At 43.2% G+C, this 19,879-nt stretch overlaps 2 protein-coding genes across 2 annotated transcripts; one reads left to right on the forward strand and one right to left on the reverse strand.

The window, feature by feature from the left end:
- Positions 1-614: 614 nt before the first annotated feature.
- On the reverse strand, positions 615-4,861 carry lcat (lecithin-cholesterol acyltransferase). The gene is made up of 6 exons (XM_012833112.3): positions 4,487-4,861; positions 4,033-4,189; positions 3,363-3,478; positions 3,177-3,272; positions 2,741-2,965; positions 615-1,574 (listed from the first exon to the last, which is right to left on the reverse strand). Exons 1-6 carry the CDS (start codon positions 4,626-4,628, stop codon positions 937-939), a joined length of 1,374 nt encoding a protein of 457 aa, XP_012688566.2. The 5' UTR covers positions 4,629-4,861; the 3' UTR covers positions 615-936.
- Positions 4,862-5,316: 455 nt separating this feature from the next.
- ccdc135 (coiled-coil domain containing 135) lies at positions 5,317-18,317 on the forward strand. The gene is made up of 18 exons (XM_031564578.2): positions 5,317-5,542; positions 5,766-5,911; positions 6,944-7,118; positions 7,464-7,589; positions 8,596-8,790; positions 9,998-10,156; positions 10,528-10,746; positions 12,878-12,997; positions 13,166-13,238; positions 13,616-13,744; positions 14,095-14,223; positions 14,350-14,573; positions 14,855-15,067; positions 15,982-16,092; positions 16,492-16,602; positions 16,842-17,036; positions 17,475-17,614; positions 17,961-18,317. Exons 2-18 carry the CDS (start codon positions 5,766-5,768, stop codon positions 18,040-18,042), a joined length of 2,547 nt encoding a protein of 848 aa, XP_031420438.1. The 5' UTR covers positions 5,317-5,542; the 3' UTR covers positions 18,043-18,317.
- Positions 18,318-19,879: the final 1,562 nt, after the last annotated feature.

A 19,879-nucleotide genomic window follows, 5' to 3' on the forward strand; every position in this document is an offset into this window, starting at 1 on the left:
AAGAGGTGTATTTGTTTTGCTGAGACTTATACTGACGGGACAAACTCGTCCCTTATATATCACGGGACAAACAAGGCCTCCTACCTGCCAGTCAGCCACATATCATTGGTGCTGGAGGGAACCATGAAAGGAAGAGGTGTATTTGTTTTGCTGAGACTTATACTGAGCCAATGGATTTTCAGTTGAACATAAGAAGAAGAAAGAACAGCTAAGCAATATCACATTTCAGTTGTGTTTAGTTACTGTCTTATCAGATAGACCCAATAGCCTACCCCTCCCCCTGTGTGATTGCAAGTGATCTCCAGGCCCTATTTAGTGCACAAAAGAGCCCATAGTATTTGATTACGTTATGCAAATAAAATCAATAGGTGATGATATAACAAAGCTCAAATTGTACTTTATCAAAAGAATATTGGTGTTATTTTCTTTATTTTTGTATTTCTACTGTTTGGTGCAACCTAACCATACTCCATACCTTTTGCACTGCAGTCTGTGGAGTCAATCACAGGAAGGATCAGCAGGTCAGCCCTAAGGCATCCAGTTATATAAAAGTCCAGGTATATAAAAATGATTTTGTATATTGAATTAAAATAAAAATATATCCACACATACTATAAAAAGAAACAGTTTGTATTTAAGGCACCTAAAATAATCCATCTTCAACACAACGGAAAAACAACACATGTAACACATACTGTACAACAGAGGCTGAAAAGATTCAGAATGTAAGAGTCTGTGAAGACTATGTAAAGAAGGAACACTTTCTCCTGCTTGATACCTGTTTAAACCGCTGTCTCGCTAATGTGTGTGATGTTAGCTTTGAGTTACCAACAGAGAAGTTTACTCCAACACTCATTAGCATTGTACACATGTACACTCATGATAGCCAGGGATCTCTATTTAAGAGTGCTGATTCTGCCTCCATGTAGGCCTGACCTAAGGTGAGGAGAGAGGGGGCTGATCGGTGGGCGACTGATCTGTGGGCGGCTGGCTCTTGTTCTGTGGGCGAGGGGCCTGTGTAGGATAGAGGTCGTATGCACTGAACACCTCGTCCCTGTGCTCCCCCTCGAGGATCCTCTGGATCATGAGCAGAACCTTGGGGTTGAAGACAATGTCCAGGTGGGGCAGGCCCCTCAACTCTTTCACATGGACCGATTGCTCCTGCTGGCCTGCCCAGCGCTTGCACAGGCCCATGCTCCGGCTGTCCACTGTATCGTCACCGTCACTGTAAATCATGTCCACTGGGTCGGCGTTGGGGAATTGGTCATCGTACACGTAGGTGACCGGTGTGGGGAGCCCCACTCCATAGAAGCAGTACACCTCCACGCCAGGTGGGGGCAGTCCGGCGGTGATGTTTCTGGTGTCCTCCCACATGTACCAGCCATCCTCAAAGTTGATGTCCTGGAAGAAGCGCTTGTAGTCCTGGTTGGTGTAGTTGAAAGAGGGGGTGGAGACGAAGGTGTGGTCCTTTGGCCAGGCTTCCTCTGAAGGGACCATCCATGGGTTGGTGGTGGTCATCCGCTGCTCCTCTCGGATCTTTATGTTGGACACCAGAGGGATGCCATCGTTCTCACCTACACAAACCATACATTCACTTATTCTGCCTCAAGTGAGCAGTGTAGGCAATCTACACACTCAAGACGAGACCAACTTTGCATACCACATAAAATGGATTAGAAACTGGAAGCTGTTCTTGCATGATATCCATGTATACCATTCATTTGACCAGAAAGAAAATGACCTCATACACTTATAGTATATAATTATATGGGAACATTGAAAAGGCAATGATTACCAATATGCTTGTGCATTCTGTGCATTTTATTAGCTCTGCTCTATCTTAATCGATCATGCATGTAAATTACTTAAGAACTTTATGACGACTGCAACTCCAGTTTGAACATTTTCATGAAATAAGGCCTATGTAAGAAACAGTCAGAAGCCAAGAGAAACTAATTCTGCATTAGGGATAAAATAAATAAACATTTAGATATGTATGTAGGACAATAAACGTCTGTGGCAAATATCATGATCTGTTTAAAGTTGCAGTGTGTGTAGGATTTAGGGAGATTTATGAGCAGAAATGGAATATAGCATTCATAATCATCTTTTTATCAGTGCATAATCAATAAACTTAAAATGAACCCTTCATATCTACATTGGAGCGAGTCAAGGCCGCCATGTTGCACTGCCATGTTTCTACAGTAGCCCAGAATGGGCAACGCTGGCTCTAGAGAAGGCCTTTCGTGTTTTTAAGTTGCAGCTGGAATTTGGTGGTGCCGGCTGGATGACGAAGAAGAAGAAATAAGAGGAATCAGTGTTTGCTGTCGGTGGCCAACCATTTGGTGTTCTGAGAAGTTTGAGAACCCAGATTTTGACAAATGGAGTATCATACTTATTATTTAGCACAAGAAAAAGCAAGGAAGCGTGAAACCTTGTTGTTAAAGAAGCGAAAAACATGAAGCAAACAGTCCCAACCATCCCAACCTGAAAATTAGATAATTAATCAAAATAACAGATTTTTGGTTGGTGCGTTAAACTTCTAGTTCATTTCCCAGCCCTATTCTGGATCATAATTGATCTGGTGCAGCTCCGGTCCAGAGACAGCGGCTATATGAGATGGCTCTGAGGGCTCTATACCTGAAGCCCAGAGACAGCTGCTATATGAGATGGCTCTGAGGGGTCTATACCTGAAGCCCAGAGACAGCTGCTATATGAGATGGCTCTGAGGGCTCTATACCTGAGGCCAGCACTCTCAGAGGCTTGACGGCACCCCCCCATGGTGCCCCCAGGGATATGAAGCTCTTGATGTACTTGTCCTTCCAGGCCTGGCTCTGCTGATTTAGGAAGACCAGAATGTAGTTACTGCCCATGCTGTGGCCCAGCAAGTGGACTGGCTGCTGGTACAGATCATGCATCTCCTCAACCAAGCCCCGTAACTGAGTGAAGTACTGCTCCTGTTCATCTGCAGGGGGAGACAGAGGAGAAGCTAATGCAATGTGACTGTATGTTTATGCACCATAGAATTCCTATTTGTAGGTTCTGGTGTAAAGTGAGTAGTCTCTCAAGTGTGTGTGTGTGTGCGTGTGTGTGTGTGTGTGTGTGTGTGTGTGTGTGTGTGTGTGTGTGTGTGTGTGTGTGTGTGTGTGTGTATGTTTGTCAGAATATTTACATACTTGGTGCAATCCTCCAGTCATAAGGAGCTGCTCGAACCGTCTCATTGCGAACATACCCAATGTTGACCAGATGCTGGACCATGGTGTGGAAGTAACCTGGGAAAGGTAAGCTTAATTTAGCAGGAGATCCACTTCATGGATGTAGACACATCCAGAGAGTCTGGGGTTTAGGGTGTCTGTGCTTACCTGCTAATCTGTTTGTATCGAGAAACTCCACTGGATACGTCTGCCCAAAGCCAGGCACTCTCACCTCCACACCAGGGGCATTGGTTGTCTTACGTGTGGTCTTGTTGTACACAATCCTGTGGGAGACAGAGGCAATGTTTATTGATCAAATTATTGATTTTACTTGACCTAGAATACAACATCATACATAATATGTATGGCAAGTGAAAATGGACATACCTGTACACTAAAATACTACCCCATGCAATTCAGTAACACTTTACCATCTAATAGAGTAAAATCTAAAACCATGTTTCATGGTTTTACATCAAGACTACATACATAATACCATGGCATACATTATGTTACATCTGGAATAAAGTGCACCCGGCATTCAGTATGAAGAGAATCGCTGGGAAGTAAGCCATATTGATTTTAGAAGATTGCGTAATGCTGCCACATGATGATTTTTCAAGTGAAGCAATAGAACAGTCTTGTTCCATTACTACGTCCCCTCTTCTGTGTAAATCAGTATTCACGTATTTAGCATTAAAGTAAGGTAACTTGAGTCAGAGACAACACCTGCTCCATTTATTTAAATACTCCATGTAATAGGGGTCATAAACACTGAGGACACAGTTTGCATGAATCACTACAGCAGTCTGATTTCATAGGCTTCATTCTCTCCCACCTGATATTGTCAATCCAGCAGTCTATGCCAACTGGCATGAACATGTTCAGGTCTATCCAGAGAGTGAAAAAGTGGTCAGTTTTCTTGTAACACATCCAGTGCACCAGGGTGGGTTTATCAATCTTCGCTTCCAGACGATTTCCTAAATTTCCTGGAACTAAAACAAGGGTGAAGTCACTGGCCCACTTTAAGTCGTGAAACATACATAAACATACATTTGACAAAGCTCAAGGTAACAGTGAGCCAAAGGAACACTAACAGTAACATCGCCTACTGGATTGGCAGTCACCCGAAAATCCAGGTCAATGACACATTCGTCACATTCATCCCACACTTATTATCTATTAAACATGAAGCTACAATCTTAAAAAGCCTACGCTACTTAGTATTGTAGGTTATTAACTGCTCATGCGAATTCTACTTCAGGAATCTTACTTGGCGAAAAAACTCTTACCTATAATAACCGGCGGAGTGTTGTTGCTTGCAGTATGAGGTTTTGCAGTTGGAGGGAAAATTACATTGAAAAGCCAAAATCCTGTAGACTGTTGAATAGCTAACATTAAAATTACCGCGAGTGAGGGGTAAGAGAATGCCATCTCGTGCCGCTACAATTAGTTCTTCCTCACAGGGCTGCGCTATTAATGCTGTCAGCACTGACCGGGGGAGTTAGGGGGCGGCATGGGTACGTTCAGTACAAATGTGAGTTCAGGAGGTCAACACGGGTAATCGAACCGCCGCTGTTCCTATACAGAATTCCATGTTGTTACCATAAGGATGGCCTATTCGTCTGCGCTCATCTAAAAACGCATCCACATCACTGTGGAACCACGCACGAGCGCACAGATGATGTAGCATACACACACAAATAAACTTTCAATTTACAAATAAAAAGACTGCTTTGTGTTACGTAAAAATAAACATGCCCTATTGATTTTAAGTCGCTCACTCAGTAAAGGCACAGACAGTGAAATATTAACAAAGCCAAATAAGGTCGTGGAAGTCTCCAACTTTACACGGCCACTTTAGATGTGAATGTCATGTTAAAATAAGCCACAAAGCAATTATAAATTCGGTGTTTTTGTAGGCCTATAACCTAAGCCTAGACGCCTAGTACCTAAGTGACTGCACGCGTTAAGTATAGACTTCAGACCATTTCCGTCATTGTCGGGAAAATCTCTTAACTCTTCCCTGGAACATCATGATCATGTGCCCTCCTGTCACCATGGAGACGGAACTAGAGTTGTATACTCTGCGCGTTCACGTTTCACTGGACGAAGGTACATTTAGTCCCACAATGAAACATTGGCAGCGTGCTGGACCGAGACACATCCTTATTTAGAAATTGTGTTATGTCTTAGACATTGTTACTGGTCGCTGTCGCTGTTTGCTTGCCATTGGACCTTGATTTAACGATTGCCAAAAGTTTTAAAATTAAAGTTAGCTTGCTAACGATAGCTAACTGGGATTCGTAGCTAAGGTTCACCAAACAGTTCACCAAAAGTCCCTTGAGGTAACCTGTTCAGTTCACTTTTCTGCATGATTTTTCGGATTGCCCCAGATGAATACTGTTTCTTTTGGCTTTTTTGGACATTTCAGCTGCCGCAGAACTTTCAAATACGTTAATTTATTCACATATTCATTATTATTAATGTATTATCATTGTTACCAGAGACGGTTTAGAACTGTTTCAGAGCATCTTTTTCATCACCCTTCTGGTTTATTTTGTAACATAGATGGAAGCGGCCCCAGAGCGTGACTTGGATATAGAGGATGCACCGGAGCAAGATGATGAAGTGCAGGTGGATTTTGCACAGGAGGCACTGGAGGAGCTGGACCGTGCTCTCAGTACAGTGCAGATAAACAACAGCGCATTGCCGATGTGAGTCGGGCCTTGGGGAACTCCCTTACACTCAGATTGACCGATGCGAGGTTACTATAGAGCGTTAACATGTAGTAACCTACAATCTTGGGTCTTGTGAAAGTGGGTCATGAGCCCCTACAGCTGTTAAGACACGCACACACACAGGAACACATGGATTTAAAGATGACCCCCACAACATTTACTTTACACACACCCTGGCATGTTACAAAAACAATAACAACATTGCATGCTTTTGTCCAGAATTTCAGTGAAAGCAGCACCACCACATGTGTGGCAGACAGGCAACAAAGTGTTATTACACAAAGAACTACAGCACAATATTGCTTGTGTTAGAGGACAGTATTGTGCAATACTTTAAAGAGTTTGACACTATATGCTATGAACCAGCAAAAGCACCAAAACAGCCGTTGTCAGTTCTATGCACATTTTAGAGAATGGATAATGGGCATTTTTTTTTTATTTTCCATAGGTCATATCCCTGTATTCACGAAAAGAATGACAAGCATTTCTTTAACAAAAACAAAAATACACTGACTTTTCATATGTAACACACCAAAACCATTTCTAACCAAGGTTGGGCATGTAGCAGTACAACAGTGTCCAGAGATATTTCGACATCTATTCAGAGGGTCTCTGGTTTCAGTCCAGCTTCTTTTTACTGCCTTTGAAAGTGCCAGACGCTGAATGCTAAATTTCTCCCAATTGCTAGAAACAGGGCCTTGGAATGTAGCCTTCGTCATTGGCATGCAGATGTAAGGCATACAATGTTAAATGCCTTCTCACAGTGTTTATAGAGGAAGAAAGCTATAGAAATGCAATCCATGTATCACTTTACACGCCTGCTGTTGCTATAGGGAGTTCAGAGAGTGTGTGTGAGATTAGTGCCTAGATGTGTGGGATGAGAGAGTGTGTTCATGTGCATTACTAACAACTGTGTTTAAAGAGTTTTTGTATGATAGCTGGTTGTGATGGGAATGCAAGAGAGATGAGACTGTAGATGTGTGATGTGCCTTCTTGTCCTTCCTGTAGGCCTGCTAAAAGGGAGGAGTTGAATAATAAACAGTGTCCCCTTTCCTATAAGAGGAATTGTCAAAAGGAGAAGCTGCTCATCGCTCTGGCTGAGAACTTCCGTCGCCAGTTCACCCACCTGTACCCCGATCGAAAGCCGCTCTTCCTCAGTCCCCTTAACGAATGTGGGGTTGAGGTACACACACACACACACACACACACACACACACACACACACACACACACACACACACACACACACACACACACACACACACACACACACCCACAGACAAACACACACACTCACTGCAAACCTTTATCACACACGTACATACAGTACATACATGTACGTACATACTACAGACACCTGTGCATCTTCTTCTCCATGTATCCTGGCTCTATTTCTCTTTCTCCCCTCTCTCCCACTGATTATCCCTCTCTCTCCCTCCCTCCCTCCCTCTCTCTCTCTCCCTCTTTCACTTTCTATCTTGCTTTTTTTCATCTGTATATCCCTCCTTTTCTCTGTTTCTCTCTGTAGAAGTTTGTGAGTACTACTCTGCGTCCAACCGTACTTCCTTATCCAGACCTATTCCACTGGGAAGGGTGCACCAACTTTGTGTCTGACTTCCTGTCTTTGGAGCCACTAGACCCTCCCACAGACCCGGTCAGTGTGCCTGTTTAGGCGTTAATGTATTTGTGTGTTTCTTCTAAATCATTGTATGTGTATTTTACCCTCTTTTTAGTTCAATATCCTGCTTCAGACACAGTCCCCTGCATTGTTGCTGAATTGAAAAAAATATGGGTCGCTTATATAGATTTCAGATGAACAGTTGAGATCAGTGCTGTGCTTCACTGACATTGCTTTGTTTTGTAATTTTTTTTCTAAAACACCCATTAAACAAAGGTGCAGAAATTCAGTAGGCATATTTGTCACCAGTAGTAATGTTTCCATAGTTATGGAGATAGAAAGCATCAATTTTGTCATCCTTTGTTTGGGCATTTGTAATAGTAATGAGAGTAAGATAAATGTATTCTAGTTCACTGGCCAAAGAGTACATTTACTTATTCGTCTTCATGCCTGTGAGAATTTAACTTCCCTGATATTATGCACTAATAGTTATAGTGTCTCTGGATCTTTCGTTTTTTGCTGTTCAGGCTGTTTTATGGGAGAAAAATCAGGGAGGGAGGGAAGAAGGAGGAGGTTTTAGCCAAATCTGGGGGGTCTTAATTAATGATTGGATTACACCTTGTCATTGAAGACTGTCTTGCATACTCTTGTATTTACCCCTAGAGTGTACTGCAGTAACCCGAGGTGCAATGAACTGTGTGGTCACTACTGTGTAGACCTATAATTTGGGGTCAAAAAACCTTGGTCTGACCTTGGTCTTGACATGTGTTGACAGGCCAGTGTATATGGGCTGTGCAAATGCTTCATGTATGGGAGCGTTTCTTTGTGTGCACTATATGTGAGAGCGAGTTGGTTCGTTTGCTTGTGTGTGTGGTTTTCTTTGTTGTGTGTGTGTGTGTGTGTGTGTGTGTGTGTGTGTGTGTGTGTGTGTGTTCATGTGTATGTTTGTGAATGCTTATATGTGTTAGTGGCATGTGTTAACATGTGCATGTGAGTGTGATGTGTAAAACATATGCCTTTGGTATTTTGTTTGCCCCTGCAGCCTAGGCACCTGTACTCTCCTACGTGTGTGCTGCAGACTCAGAGGGGTTCATGCTTTGACTTCTCCACCCTGCTGTGCAGCCTACTGCTGGCTGCTGGCTATAATGCATACTGTGTGAGCGGCTATGCCACCAAGGATGTGTGCTTCCTTAACCTGTGCCATCAGGAGTGTCCCCTACTGGCCAACCGTGAGAAGGTTATCAATCTGTGATCACACACACACACACACACACACACACACACACACACACACACACACACACACACACACACACACACACACACACACACACACACACACACACACACAGAAATAAAACAGGTCAGCAGTGCTAGACTGAGCAATGACCTTCTTGGACTTTAACAGTAAACACCCTTTTAACTTCAGATTGCTGGCAGCACTGAATGAACTTGGCTATTAATGCAAATGAAGTATCCTGAAAGACTGTCTGTGATAATGAAGTTCCACTGTCCCTTTGTCTGAGACGAATCTTGATAACCAACTCCCGTTCTCATTTGATAATTGATGGGTGTTATTCAGAGGTCTTTTAGCCTCACCTCCAAGTTTAAAATCGACAGCAAATGTGTGGACCTTTGGTTTTCTGATAAGCAGACCACTTGGGTGACAATGATATTGTGATTAGATCAAGTCTGACTTAAGTCTCACAGGCAGACTTGTCTGTACTTTCTTACCGGAGGCACTAGCATATGTTTCCCATAGATGGAAACACACGTTCAAATTTAGTGACCTTAAACTGTTGCTCTTTCTACATATACAGGATCTAAAGCAAAGAGCAGCATAGTGAAGTCAACAGTGTTTGTAAGCTATGTGCTGTTTATGTGTTTGAAGTGTTAGAGTGTACGTCAATTTGCATCTTGGGGTAGTCCAAAGGTGATAATGTGGTGTGTGTGTGTGCTACTATGTGTCAGATTCAACCAGTTATTTGTATAGAACAACAAGAAGTTGGTTGCTGCCAGTGCAGTGCAAAGCCACACATAGCAGCTGAGAAAAAATATCAGGCCAGATCTATTAGCTATTAGTTTTCTATTACATACTGTGCATCACCAGTGTTTTTTTTAGTGAAATTTAGTGTACTACATATTCCTTGCTATATAAAATCAAATGTTCTGGTTTCTTCATCATACCATAACTGCTGAAATGTTATGGTGAATGAGGCATAGTCACAAGTCATCATAACAAAGTCAAAACAAAGCAGCCAGTAACATGGTCAAAGTTTAGAATGACATGTCACTGCATAGTCAGATATGACTATAGGTCAAAAAGGGCTTTGTGAGTTCAAATTGCTGTTGCATAAATGTCGATAGTGTGTGTGTGTACTAGATATGTCCATGCGTCTGTGTTGGAGGTGAGTGTGTTGTTGTGTGTGTTTGTGTGTGTGCAGGGTAAAATGGAGGAACAGGCCGCAACAGCTCTGAATTACTCAGTAAAGCCACCCAGGGATCTGAGCAGTGGATTTGAGCGGCGTCAGGAGGAGACACGTCAGAAGGAGGTGCAAGCAGTCCGTCTCAAGAAACAACAGGAGGCAGACAGGCTACAGGAGGTGTGTGTGTGCCTCTGTGTGTGTGTGTGTGTGTGTGTGTGTGTGTTCCAGAGCATCAGAGGGCTCCTCCAGACCTGTTGCTTTTGTGTGCACTGCTGGGTGCTGGATGTGTGTGTGTGCATTTGTGTTTGTGTGTTTAAGACCCTGTGTGTATATTTGTGTGTGTGTGTGTGTGTGTGTGTGTGTGTGTGTGTGTGTGTGTGTGTGTGTGTGTGCACAGGTGGAAGTGTGCAGGGTCAAGTATTGTGTGTTTCTTCATGTATGTGAACATGAGCTTTTTGGCACGCATATTTACTTCCAGGTGCTAGCGTATTTATGCATATTTACTTCCATGTGCTAGCATATTTGTGTATATGTCCGTGTGTGTGTAGGAGCTAGAGAAGCCACCTCCTGATCCACTGTATGGCCTGCGTGTTCACTGCTGGGTGTTAGTGAAATGTGGCGCTCGCGAGGTGCCAGAGGACTTCTTCATTGAGCCGCTAAGTGGTAAGACCTTCCCCACCACAGATGAAAACTTCCTTGGGATCGAGAGTGCTTGGAACAACCACAACCATTGGGTCAACATGCAGGACTGTCGCCACGGCTGTACGGTGAGCATTTTGTGTTAGCGTGTGTGTGTGTGTGTGTGTGTGTGTGTAGAAAAGTCCTATCCCTCCAAGATGCAGAAAAACAAATCCATGCTTTTATTACATCGTGGCTAGACTACTGCAATGCTCTCCTATCCAGATGTAGCAACAACTCAATAAAGAGCCTCCAACTTATACAGAACACTGCTGCTCGCACACTAACTAGAAGTAAAAAATATAAACATATCTCACCTGTACTTGACTCTCTGCACTGGCTCCCTGTAAAAAGTAGAATTGTTTTCAAAGTACTCCTTCTAACATAAGTCCTAAACGGCTTAGCTCCAAATTACCTCAAAGAATGAGTTGTGCCCACCAAAACCACTTGTAATTCCAAGAATATCAAAAAGCACAATAGGAGGCAAAGCCCCCCTCTTGTGGAATAATCTTCCTGCTTCCGGCCGAGAAGCAGACACCCTTTCCATCTTTAAATCTAGACTAAAGACGTCCCTATTTAGTCTATCCCATAGTCATAAATAATGCATCAAAAACCCGTCATCTGTCGTAACATTCTTCATACTTCTTGTCAGCCATGTTGCTGTACAGGAGTGGGATACAGACAGCGCATGCTGTACTGTGTAGGAGGGCCTTTACAATTCCCGGGTACAGCATGGGGCTGTCACCAGCCAGTTAGGCACTATTGTTGTATCCTGCCACCGTTACTTTGCTTGTATAACTGAAGTCCCCATGCACCAAGCAGGCCAACATAACTAAACATAACTCATTGAAACTAAACACATATAAAATTCCCAGTATCAATAAAACTGGGCAACAGATGCAGAAGGAGTGCTCTTACAGATCCCGGGTATAACTAAAATTTGCATGCGCCATGTCAGCCAACCATAACTAAACATAACTCATCAAAACTAAACATGAACACAATTGCCATACACCTTGCCGGGCAGCCTCTCCCTCGCCTTCTAAATCACATTCTGCTAATACTGATACTGATAAAGTGGCCATATTAACTACTGTTAATTAGTTTACCAAAATGTATCTCTTTATCTGTTTATCAAATTCATGTTTACTAACCAAATTCTCTCTCTTATAGCTGGCAAATGCCGATAGTTTTGGAAGCATTGTTCCTCATCACCATATCCATCACACTATACCCACCCACTTTCTTCACTCCTAGTCTAGACTCTCTGCTGTGGGAGGCTGCTGTAGCCACCTGATCTACTTGCAGAAACCCCCGGCCTACACCTACCCAGCCCCACCACACTGTCATGCACTTATTCAACCCTGTACTCGTGCTAGCATTTACCTGCAATGTAAATAATTGCCACCATCGACATAGTTTTCTGTTCCAGTACTGTACTTACCCTTGTATGCTCTCTCACCACCTTATCCACTATCAATTTTGTATGTATCATGTATAAACATGTTTGTATGTATTGTGTACATTTACCACATGTATGCTAGAATGCTCATCCTGATATATGTATGAATTAATCTGCCATGTTTCTGATTGTCTCCCCTCCCCTTCTGCCACAAGCCCCTCCCCCCTTTCTTTTTCTATCTCTACTCGGCTGGCTCCAAGCAGGTGGGCCCCCCCTTATGAGCCAAGGTTCTGCTCAAGGTTTCTTCCTGTTAACAGGGAGTTTTTCCTTGTCCCTGTCGCCATTGTTCTTGCTCTAGGGGGGTTTAGGCCCTGAGGGGCCGTTTACACAGAACCTGGATTGCCTGAATCCAGGAAGAAATGTTGTCAGATCAGCCTCTCGTTTACACGAACCCGGCGGATTGGTGCTGTGGTAACAGTGATTTCAGGTGGTAGAGAAGTCTTTCAGCAATCGGAAGATTGCTAGTTGGATCTCGACTTCTGTCTTCTGTCACTTTATGCGCATGCTCCATGACGTCTTAACAGAAGATTCAACCGCTCCGCTCCAGCATTTCCATGTGAACGCGAATTTTTCTTGACACGTCTCCGTGTAAACACAATAGAAAAAGGTACCAGATCCAAAAAAAAATCCGGATTCAGCAAAGTCCAGGCTCTGTGTAAACGTGGCCTGAGACAACTCTGTTGTTTTAATGCTATATAAAGAAAATGGAATTGAATTGTTTGTGCTTGTGTGTGAATGTGTGTATGGTTTGTCTGCAGAACATGTCCTTTGACCTGGGAGATCCAATCAAGTGGGAGTACCTGCTGTGTGGGGACACCGGCCAATCACTTTTGCTCATTCCAGCCATGACGAAACAGCAGGAATTTGATGAGGATGAAGTAAGTGTGTGTGTGTGTGTGTGTGTGTGTGTGTGTGTGTGTGTGTGTGTGTGTGTGTGTGTGTGTGTGTGTGTGTGTGTGTGTGTGTGTGTGTGTGTGTGTGTGTGCATATATCTCAGACAGTCATTTGGTATGTGAGGATATTTTTTTTTGTGATGCTTTATAAAGGAGGATAAGGAGGAGTCCAAGGCGTTCGAGATGCCGCCATCCTGGGTGAGCGAACTTCACATCTCACAACAAGGTACGCACACACACCCACACACCAACATACACACACACACACACACACATGCATACAGAGTGTATCCACTCAGGAAATTTGAACTTTGAACATGCACCGCCCTCTCTGCCTCCTTCCTCACTACCTTGACCTTCTACAACTTTTGTTATTTTGTTGCAGTTGTGTGCAACTGAGTGTAATTTACTCCTGTGAAAGACAGAGTGGCTATGGAGTAAAGGATGAGGTTGCGTGTGAATTTGTGCGTATGTCTGTCTGTATCTGTGTGCCTGTGTGCGTTGTATATTAAAGATTAGTGCTGTCTAGGAATAATCAGGATTAATCTGTATATGTGTGTGTGTGTGTGTGTGTGTGTGTCTGTATCTGTGTGTGTGTGGTAGATATGGAGATGCGTTGCCCTGGTGGAGTGAAGGTCTTGCAGTACAGAAAGGCCAAGCTGGAGAAGTTCGCCCCCTACCTGCTGAAAGATGGACTGCTCACACGTCTTACCACGTGCCATGACCTCGACTGTGAGTCCCACACGCAAGCCTCTGACTGTCTGTCACAGCTGTTGGTTTTTAGTGATAATTGGTCATGTTGTACAACTGGCCTCAAATAATTTTTTCTCCATTCTGTACATGCAGTAGTTGGTCAACATGTTCAGTTGACCTTGGAATTCCAGTATAGGTATCCTGAGTCCCTTCGAATAGTATGACTTTTTGTTTATCAAGAGTAGCCTACCCATGACTGTAAGTGTGTGTTTTGGTATGCATATGCTCAGAGTAGACTGTTGTGTGTGTGTGTGTGTGTGTGTGTGTGTGTGTGTGTGTGTGTGTGTGTGTGTGTGTGTGTGTGTGTGTGTGTGTGTGTGTGTGAAAAGGCACTCATGTGTGCATTGTCAAAGAGTGGTATCAACACAGGAATGACCATTTGGAAGAGAGAGAACTCCGGAAGGATGGAAACATCACGCTGGAACACTTTAGACGTGGAAGGAGTTTCGCACTAAAAAGTAAACACAGACACACACACACTCACACACACACACTTGTATCACATAGGAATGCCTTAGAATGGTTGAAGCATAAGTGTTGGTGAGAAGAACCAGCCATCTTCCGCTCAAACCGCCTGTCTATAGGTCACAGGTATGTGACCCTGACACCGGATTCGGACCGTGAGATGGAGTTCTATAGCCAAGCACGAGCGGACGGGCTGGCCCGCCGGGTCGAGGCGGGCTCAGAGATGACAGAGAACTTCGAGGACCGGCCTGACTTCCTGTTTTATCGGCACACTGTGTTTGGCAAGCGCAACCGAATTCTCATGCCTGGAGAAAACATGGAACAGAGGCCTCGCCCCTTAATGGTAAGCATACAGTACATAATGACACAGCACAACATTCACTCATGCCAAAGAATTCAGCTAAGCTCTTACAAACACACAGCATAGCACACACTACACAACAGAACTCTCTCTCATACACACACGTAAAATGATCACGCAAAACACATCTATCAGAAATGGGGCAATGAAAACTCAAGCTAACACAACCACCACTACACAATGATAATAATCACAGTATTCCGCACACTGTCATGAACTCATACACACTCATTCACTCACTCACGCCTACATCCTTTGAGCAGAAGGTGGTGGAGCGATTTCATCGAGACACCACGAAGCCAGCCAGTGAGGATGTGGAGGAGCGGGTCTTCCTGGTATCAGAGGAGCGTATCCAAGTGACTTATCACCGTGATGACGACCGAATCATACCTGCCTGGAGTATCTTCACCACACCGCAAGACTCTGGAAATAAGAACACAGACACCTTTGCACCAGATATGGCCTCAACCTTTCAGGTAGACACACACACACACACATACATACATCATATACTCGCACATAAGTGCCCAGATCTATGAACGTGCACATATGCACCTCTCACACAAATAAATATACAGGCATTTTGTAGCGAAGGGAGAGAGCAGTCACCCACCCGGCCTTGAACCCGGATCTATAGGGTACCAAGCCTGCACTCTGACCGGAACGCCAAAGAGTCAGGCTCGATGGTATGGCAGTCAGAGCACATACTCATGTGTAGTGACGGCACACAGACATTTCTTGCGCATCCTCCAACCGTACTTCTCCTATCCCAGGGCAACCCACACACTAGTACTTCACCCATCTATGGGGTCCCTCACACAGGGGTTAACGTACCTGGGGGTCCCTCATATGGTTTACATACTGGGCGCGCCTCCGATGACCTCACGGCAAGCCATCCCACTTCGGACACCATTTGTAGCGAAGGGAGAGAGCAGTCACCCCACCCATCTACAGGTTCCAAACTTGCACTCTGACCACAACGCCAAAGTGCCAGTCACACGTACATTATACTCATAAACAAAACACCTCGGCCCTAATTTCATTGACCAGCAACAAGCAAAGCATTACGCTGTAACCACCCATGTTTTGCGCTTAGGATCTTGCTCATGGTATTAAATTAGCAAAATTATTCAATTAGCTTCACTTCATGTGTGGCAGACTTTGCTTATTGCTCGTTGCTTTGCTCATTGCCAGTTGCCTGTCAATGAAATTAGGCCCCTCGTCTTTCATAGCTGTAGAAAATCAATGTAACATACAGTAGGTGTCTCTGCTTTTATTTATTTGTGTGTGTGTGTGTGTGTGTGTGTGTGTGTGTGTGTGTGTGTGTGTGTGTGTGTGTGTGTGTGTGTCTGTGTGTGTGTCTGTGTCTGTGTCTGTGTGTGTGAAATAGGTAGATCCGTTTCAGAAGCCAAGTAAGAACCTGTTTCTGTATGAGACACTGATGGGTCTGATGAACGAGCAGGAGAAAGTGGCTCAGAGAATAAAAGACTCTGAGAAAGAGGTAAACAATTACACAACACAACACAGAAACACAACACAGCTACAAGACTTGGAGAAAGAGGTAAACAATTACACAATACAACACAGAAACACAACAGCTACATGTTACAGCTCTGCACAGCCATTTAGACAACTCCATAATGCCCCTACTCAGTGTAACCTATACATACTACACATTCAGAGAAGTAGTTGGTTAAGTGTGTGTGTGTGTGTGTGTGTATGCAGTAGGTTGACTCATTTGAGATAACTTGTAGGAACCTTAATGAAACACTGACATGACTGGTGAAGGAAGAGTAGAAAGACAAAGTAGAACAGAAGAGTCTGAGAATGAAGTTTGTGTTGATGTATCAAAGGTGTATTTATTTGTGTGGTGTGTATATTTGTTGGTGTCTGTGTTCAGGTGAGGGCTATCCTAGAGCTTCGTCAGCATGAGGAAAACACAATTGAGCTGCACATCTCCATTTACAACACAGCCCGGAATGACAAGGCCCGCAAACATCGGGAGGCACTGGTGAGACACATTAACTACCTTTCTTAGCCTCCAGTCTCCTTTGTCTCCTGTTAGACCTTCTCACTTTTCACTCCCCTCGCTTTTGTTCCCTCTTCTCATTTTCATTCCCCAGTTTTCAACCCTTCTAATCTGTGTACTATAATAATTTTAAGTAAGGTTTTGGTAGTAACCTTTTTTATGACCGTCTCTGTTATGATTTCCTTTCCCTCTCCTCTCCCCTTTTTGTCCTCTTCTTTCAGGAGCGTATGGCTGAGGAGGCGCGCCTACGACGGGAAGAGAAGGAGTTGGACTTCCTGGCTCCATTCCTCGCTCAACTGGGCGACCCGGATCAGTTGACTCGCCAGATGGCCCTGCAGCTGCGCAGCGACTGCCTGGCCGACCTCAAGCAGCGTCTTATAGATAAGGCCAACCGAATTCAGGCCCGCTTTGAGAAGGTACGCCACAACCTCAGAACATTAAAACCTTACCATGAATCTCACCACAACCTCGCACATGGCTGTATAGGGCATAACGCCCCAAATTATGCTTCAATCTTCACCAAGAACCTGTCTCACTCATGACAAGGTGCATCATAACCTCAACATTTTAGAATCTCTTCCAGTCCAACATGTTTGTCAGAACCCCTTACAATGTCTCATGAACACTCATAGGACCTTGTCCAGGGGAGATGCCCTGAGACTTCTGTGTGTTTCTGTTGTTGTTTCAATGCTTTCAATGCTCTCCACTGTAGTCTGAGAGGCTGCAAGAAAACCTGTGTAGAATTACGTACAGAGGGACCATCACATGCCGAATTTTCCTGTGAGAACAAAAAATGTCTGGCAGTCTGAAATGAGAGCTGGAAAGGCTGACTGTTCCTTTCTGGGGTGTTCCAGGAGACCCAGGAGCTGCAGCAGAAGCAGCAATGGTATCAGAAGAACCAGTTAACCATGAACAAAGAGGATGAGGACCAGTACCTGGCTTTTTGCTCCGATGCCATGTTCAGGATCCATATTTTTAAACTGCGCCTCAGTCGGTATGAACTCACAGCACCACCCCTGTTAGAGCTACAATATCAAACCTGTCATATAAATTCACAACAGTCTTTGTCTGGGATTGACACTGTGAATGCAAACTATGCAACAATATTATAGTGGGCATTGCAGAACATGACATGCAACCTCACAATATTATCTTGAACTTTTGTGGTGTATAGGTGTCATCAAAACTAAGCTTTAGCAGTACAAGGTGTCAGTAGTTGTAGGCTTTTGCATAGTAAGGCTGTGAATGTGAGTAATAGGTTTAGATTAAGTTGTCAGTGTTATTAGATGTAAACAGTAACACTACTAAATGTTATAACTATATATGTGCTGTTATTACAGGCATAAAGATCGAGCCCCACAGAAGTACCTCGCTCTGGATGAGAAACTCAGACGAGATCCTAGGCTTACCCCCTTCCTGTAGACACCAAAGTTGTTTTTGTAAAAGTGAAGATGAAACTGAATTCAAAGGCTGCTAAAAAAAACATAACTGTCCTGAATACTATATTACACATTAAAAGTACCAGGTTGGCTTGCTTGATGGACTGATTGATCGATTAAATGATTATTGACAAAGACTCATCATTTGGTTTGAGTCTCAGCCTTCTTTCTTACCTCTGTGAGAAGGAAGGCCACATTATACCTGACTGAATTCCTAAAGCAAAATAAGTGGATTACTTTTTCAACTCACCCCACTCTTATTGCAGTGTAGAGTCACACAAAATATCTCTTTCTGTTTATTTACAGGGAATATTCATGGTCTTAAGAGTCAATATCCTGAATTCAACGAAATGACAAAGGATATTGATAAAATACTACAAAAAACGTGGTATAGAGGGGGTGAGCTTATTGGTTGCCCATCAGGATACCAACATTCTGGAGAAATACTGATATGCTGCAAAGCCGAACACCATTGTCAGATAGGTGGTTAAAAATAGGAAAGCAGTGCATATCTACTCCGAAAGACCTTTTTCTCTGTGCGATATACATACCAGCAGCAGAGTCACCATACTACAATGAAAATACATTTCAGGAATTAGGCAATGAAGTAAAATCAACAGAATCATGTAAAATGCACAGAATCAGCAGACCTATAGATTGACTGATAAAAGTAATGAGCAATATCACAAAGCATATAAACAAAAAGATACACAGTCACTCTTAAGCAGGTGTCTGACTAACTTTCTAACTCCATTGAGCAAGGAAGGCAGAAACGTAGCAGTAAATGATCTGAATAGATTATTTGATAATGTCAGATTCTCTGGAGCTCTGGATCTGGAGTTAAAGCTCCAGAAGCACAAAATAAACATTTACTGTAACAAACCAATATTGTATGATCAAGAATGCACCGGTCTACGAAAGAAATTAAGAACATTGTCGAATCAAAAACACAGACTACCAAACAATCAGATCATTCACCAACAATATTCTGAATCACTAAAGCAATACAGATATAAACTCAAATTTAAGAAATGGGATTATGGGAAAACATATCCCTGTATGAAGAGACTTTATTAAACGGTTGTCAAGACCAAATACTTCAAACATTTTACAAATACAAAAGCAAGCAATAAAACATTATAAAACCCATTAGAGTTCCCAAAAAATCTGCAACCAAAAACAAATCTTGTGGTGCTGACAACATTTTGAATGAAATGATTAAAAACATGGATCTCACATTCCAATTGGCCATCATGAAACTTTTCAGTTCAGTTGTAATTGTAAGTTATTTTCATGAGATATGGAGCAGAGGACCTATATCACATTTTTTCAAAAGCGGTGACACACTGGACCCACACGACTACAGGGGTATTTGTGTCATTACCAACCTGGGCAAACTGTTCTGTTCCATCATTTACAGTATTGTATACAAGAATTACAGAATGTATCACTGAACACAGCAGACTAAACTAAATACAAATTGGATTCCTCCCAAACCAAGACAGAAGAAAAATATATGCTTGTTTTGTTGATTTCCCCAAAACATTTGACTCAGCTTGGCACAAAGGATAACTAAATAAATAACTTGAACGTAGAGTGGGGGTCCGTACCCCCTAATTATAGACATTCAAAAAAGAGCCCTATATTTTTGGGAATCACATACAACAAGTGATGCCAGTTCACTTCATCATGAAGCTCTCAAAAGCAAGGAGATGAACATAGAGATGAGCCCACATATACTAAAACTCAGCAATCTCACACAAGGCATTGACAAATATCTCAGACCCACCAATCAGACAGTAACCAAAAATCACAGAGAC

The sequence above is a fragment of the Clupea harengus genome, chromosome 3 (assembly GCF_900700415.2).
Source record: "Clupea harengus chromosome 3, Ch_v2.0.2, whole genome shotgun sequence".
NCBI classification, from domain to species: Eukaryota; Metazoa; Chordata; class Actinopteri; order Clupeiformes; family Clupeidae; genus Clupea; species Clupea harengus.

Excerpts from the sequence above, each read along its gene's own strand:
- lcat (XM_012833112.3), bottom strand. The coding sequence starts at position 4,628 with ATGGCATTCTCTTACCCCTCACTCGCGGTAATTTTAATGTTAGCTATT. Across the intron at positions 3,273-3,362 it reads CGATACAAACAGATTAGCAG|GTTACTTCCACACCATGGTC; the intron begins GTAAGCACAGAC and ends TACCTTTCCCAG. Across the intron at positions 1,575-2,740 it reads TCTGAGAGTGCTGGCCTCAG|GTGAGAACGATGGCATCCCT; the intron begins GTATAGAGCCCT and ends TGGTTTGTGTAG.
- ccdc135 (XM_031564578.2), top strand. The coding sequence starts at position 5,766 with ATGGAAGCGGCCCCAGAGCGTGACTTGGATATAGAGGATGCACCGGAG. Across the intron at positions 13,239-13,615 it reads ACTTCACATCTCACAACAAG|ATATGGAGATGCGTTGCCCT; the intron begins GTACGCACACAC and ends TGTGTGTGGTAG. Across the intron at positions 16,093-16,491 it reads TAAAAGACTCTGAGAAAGAG|GTGAGGGCTATCCTAGAGCT; the intron begins GTAAACAATTAC and ends GTCTGTGTTCAG.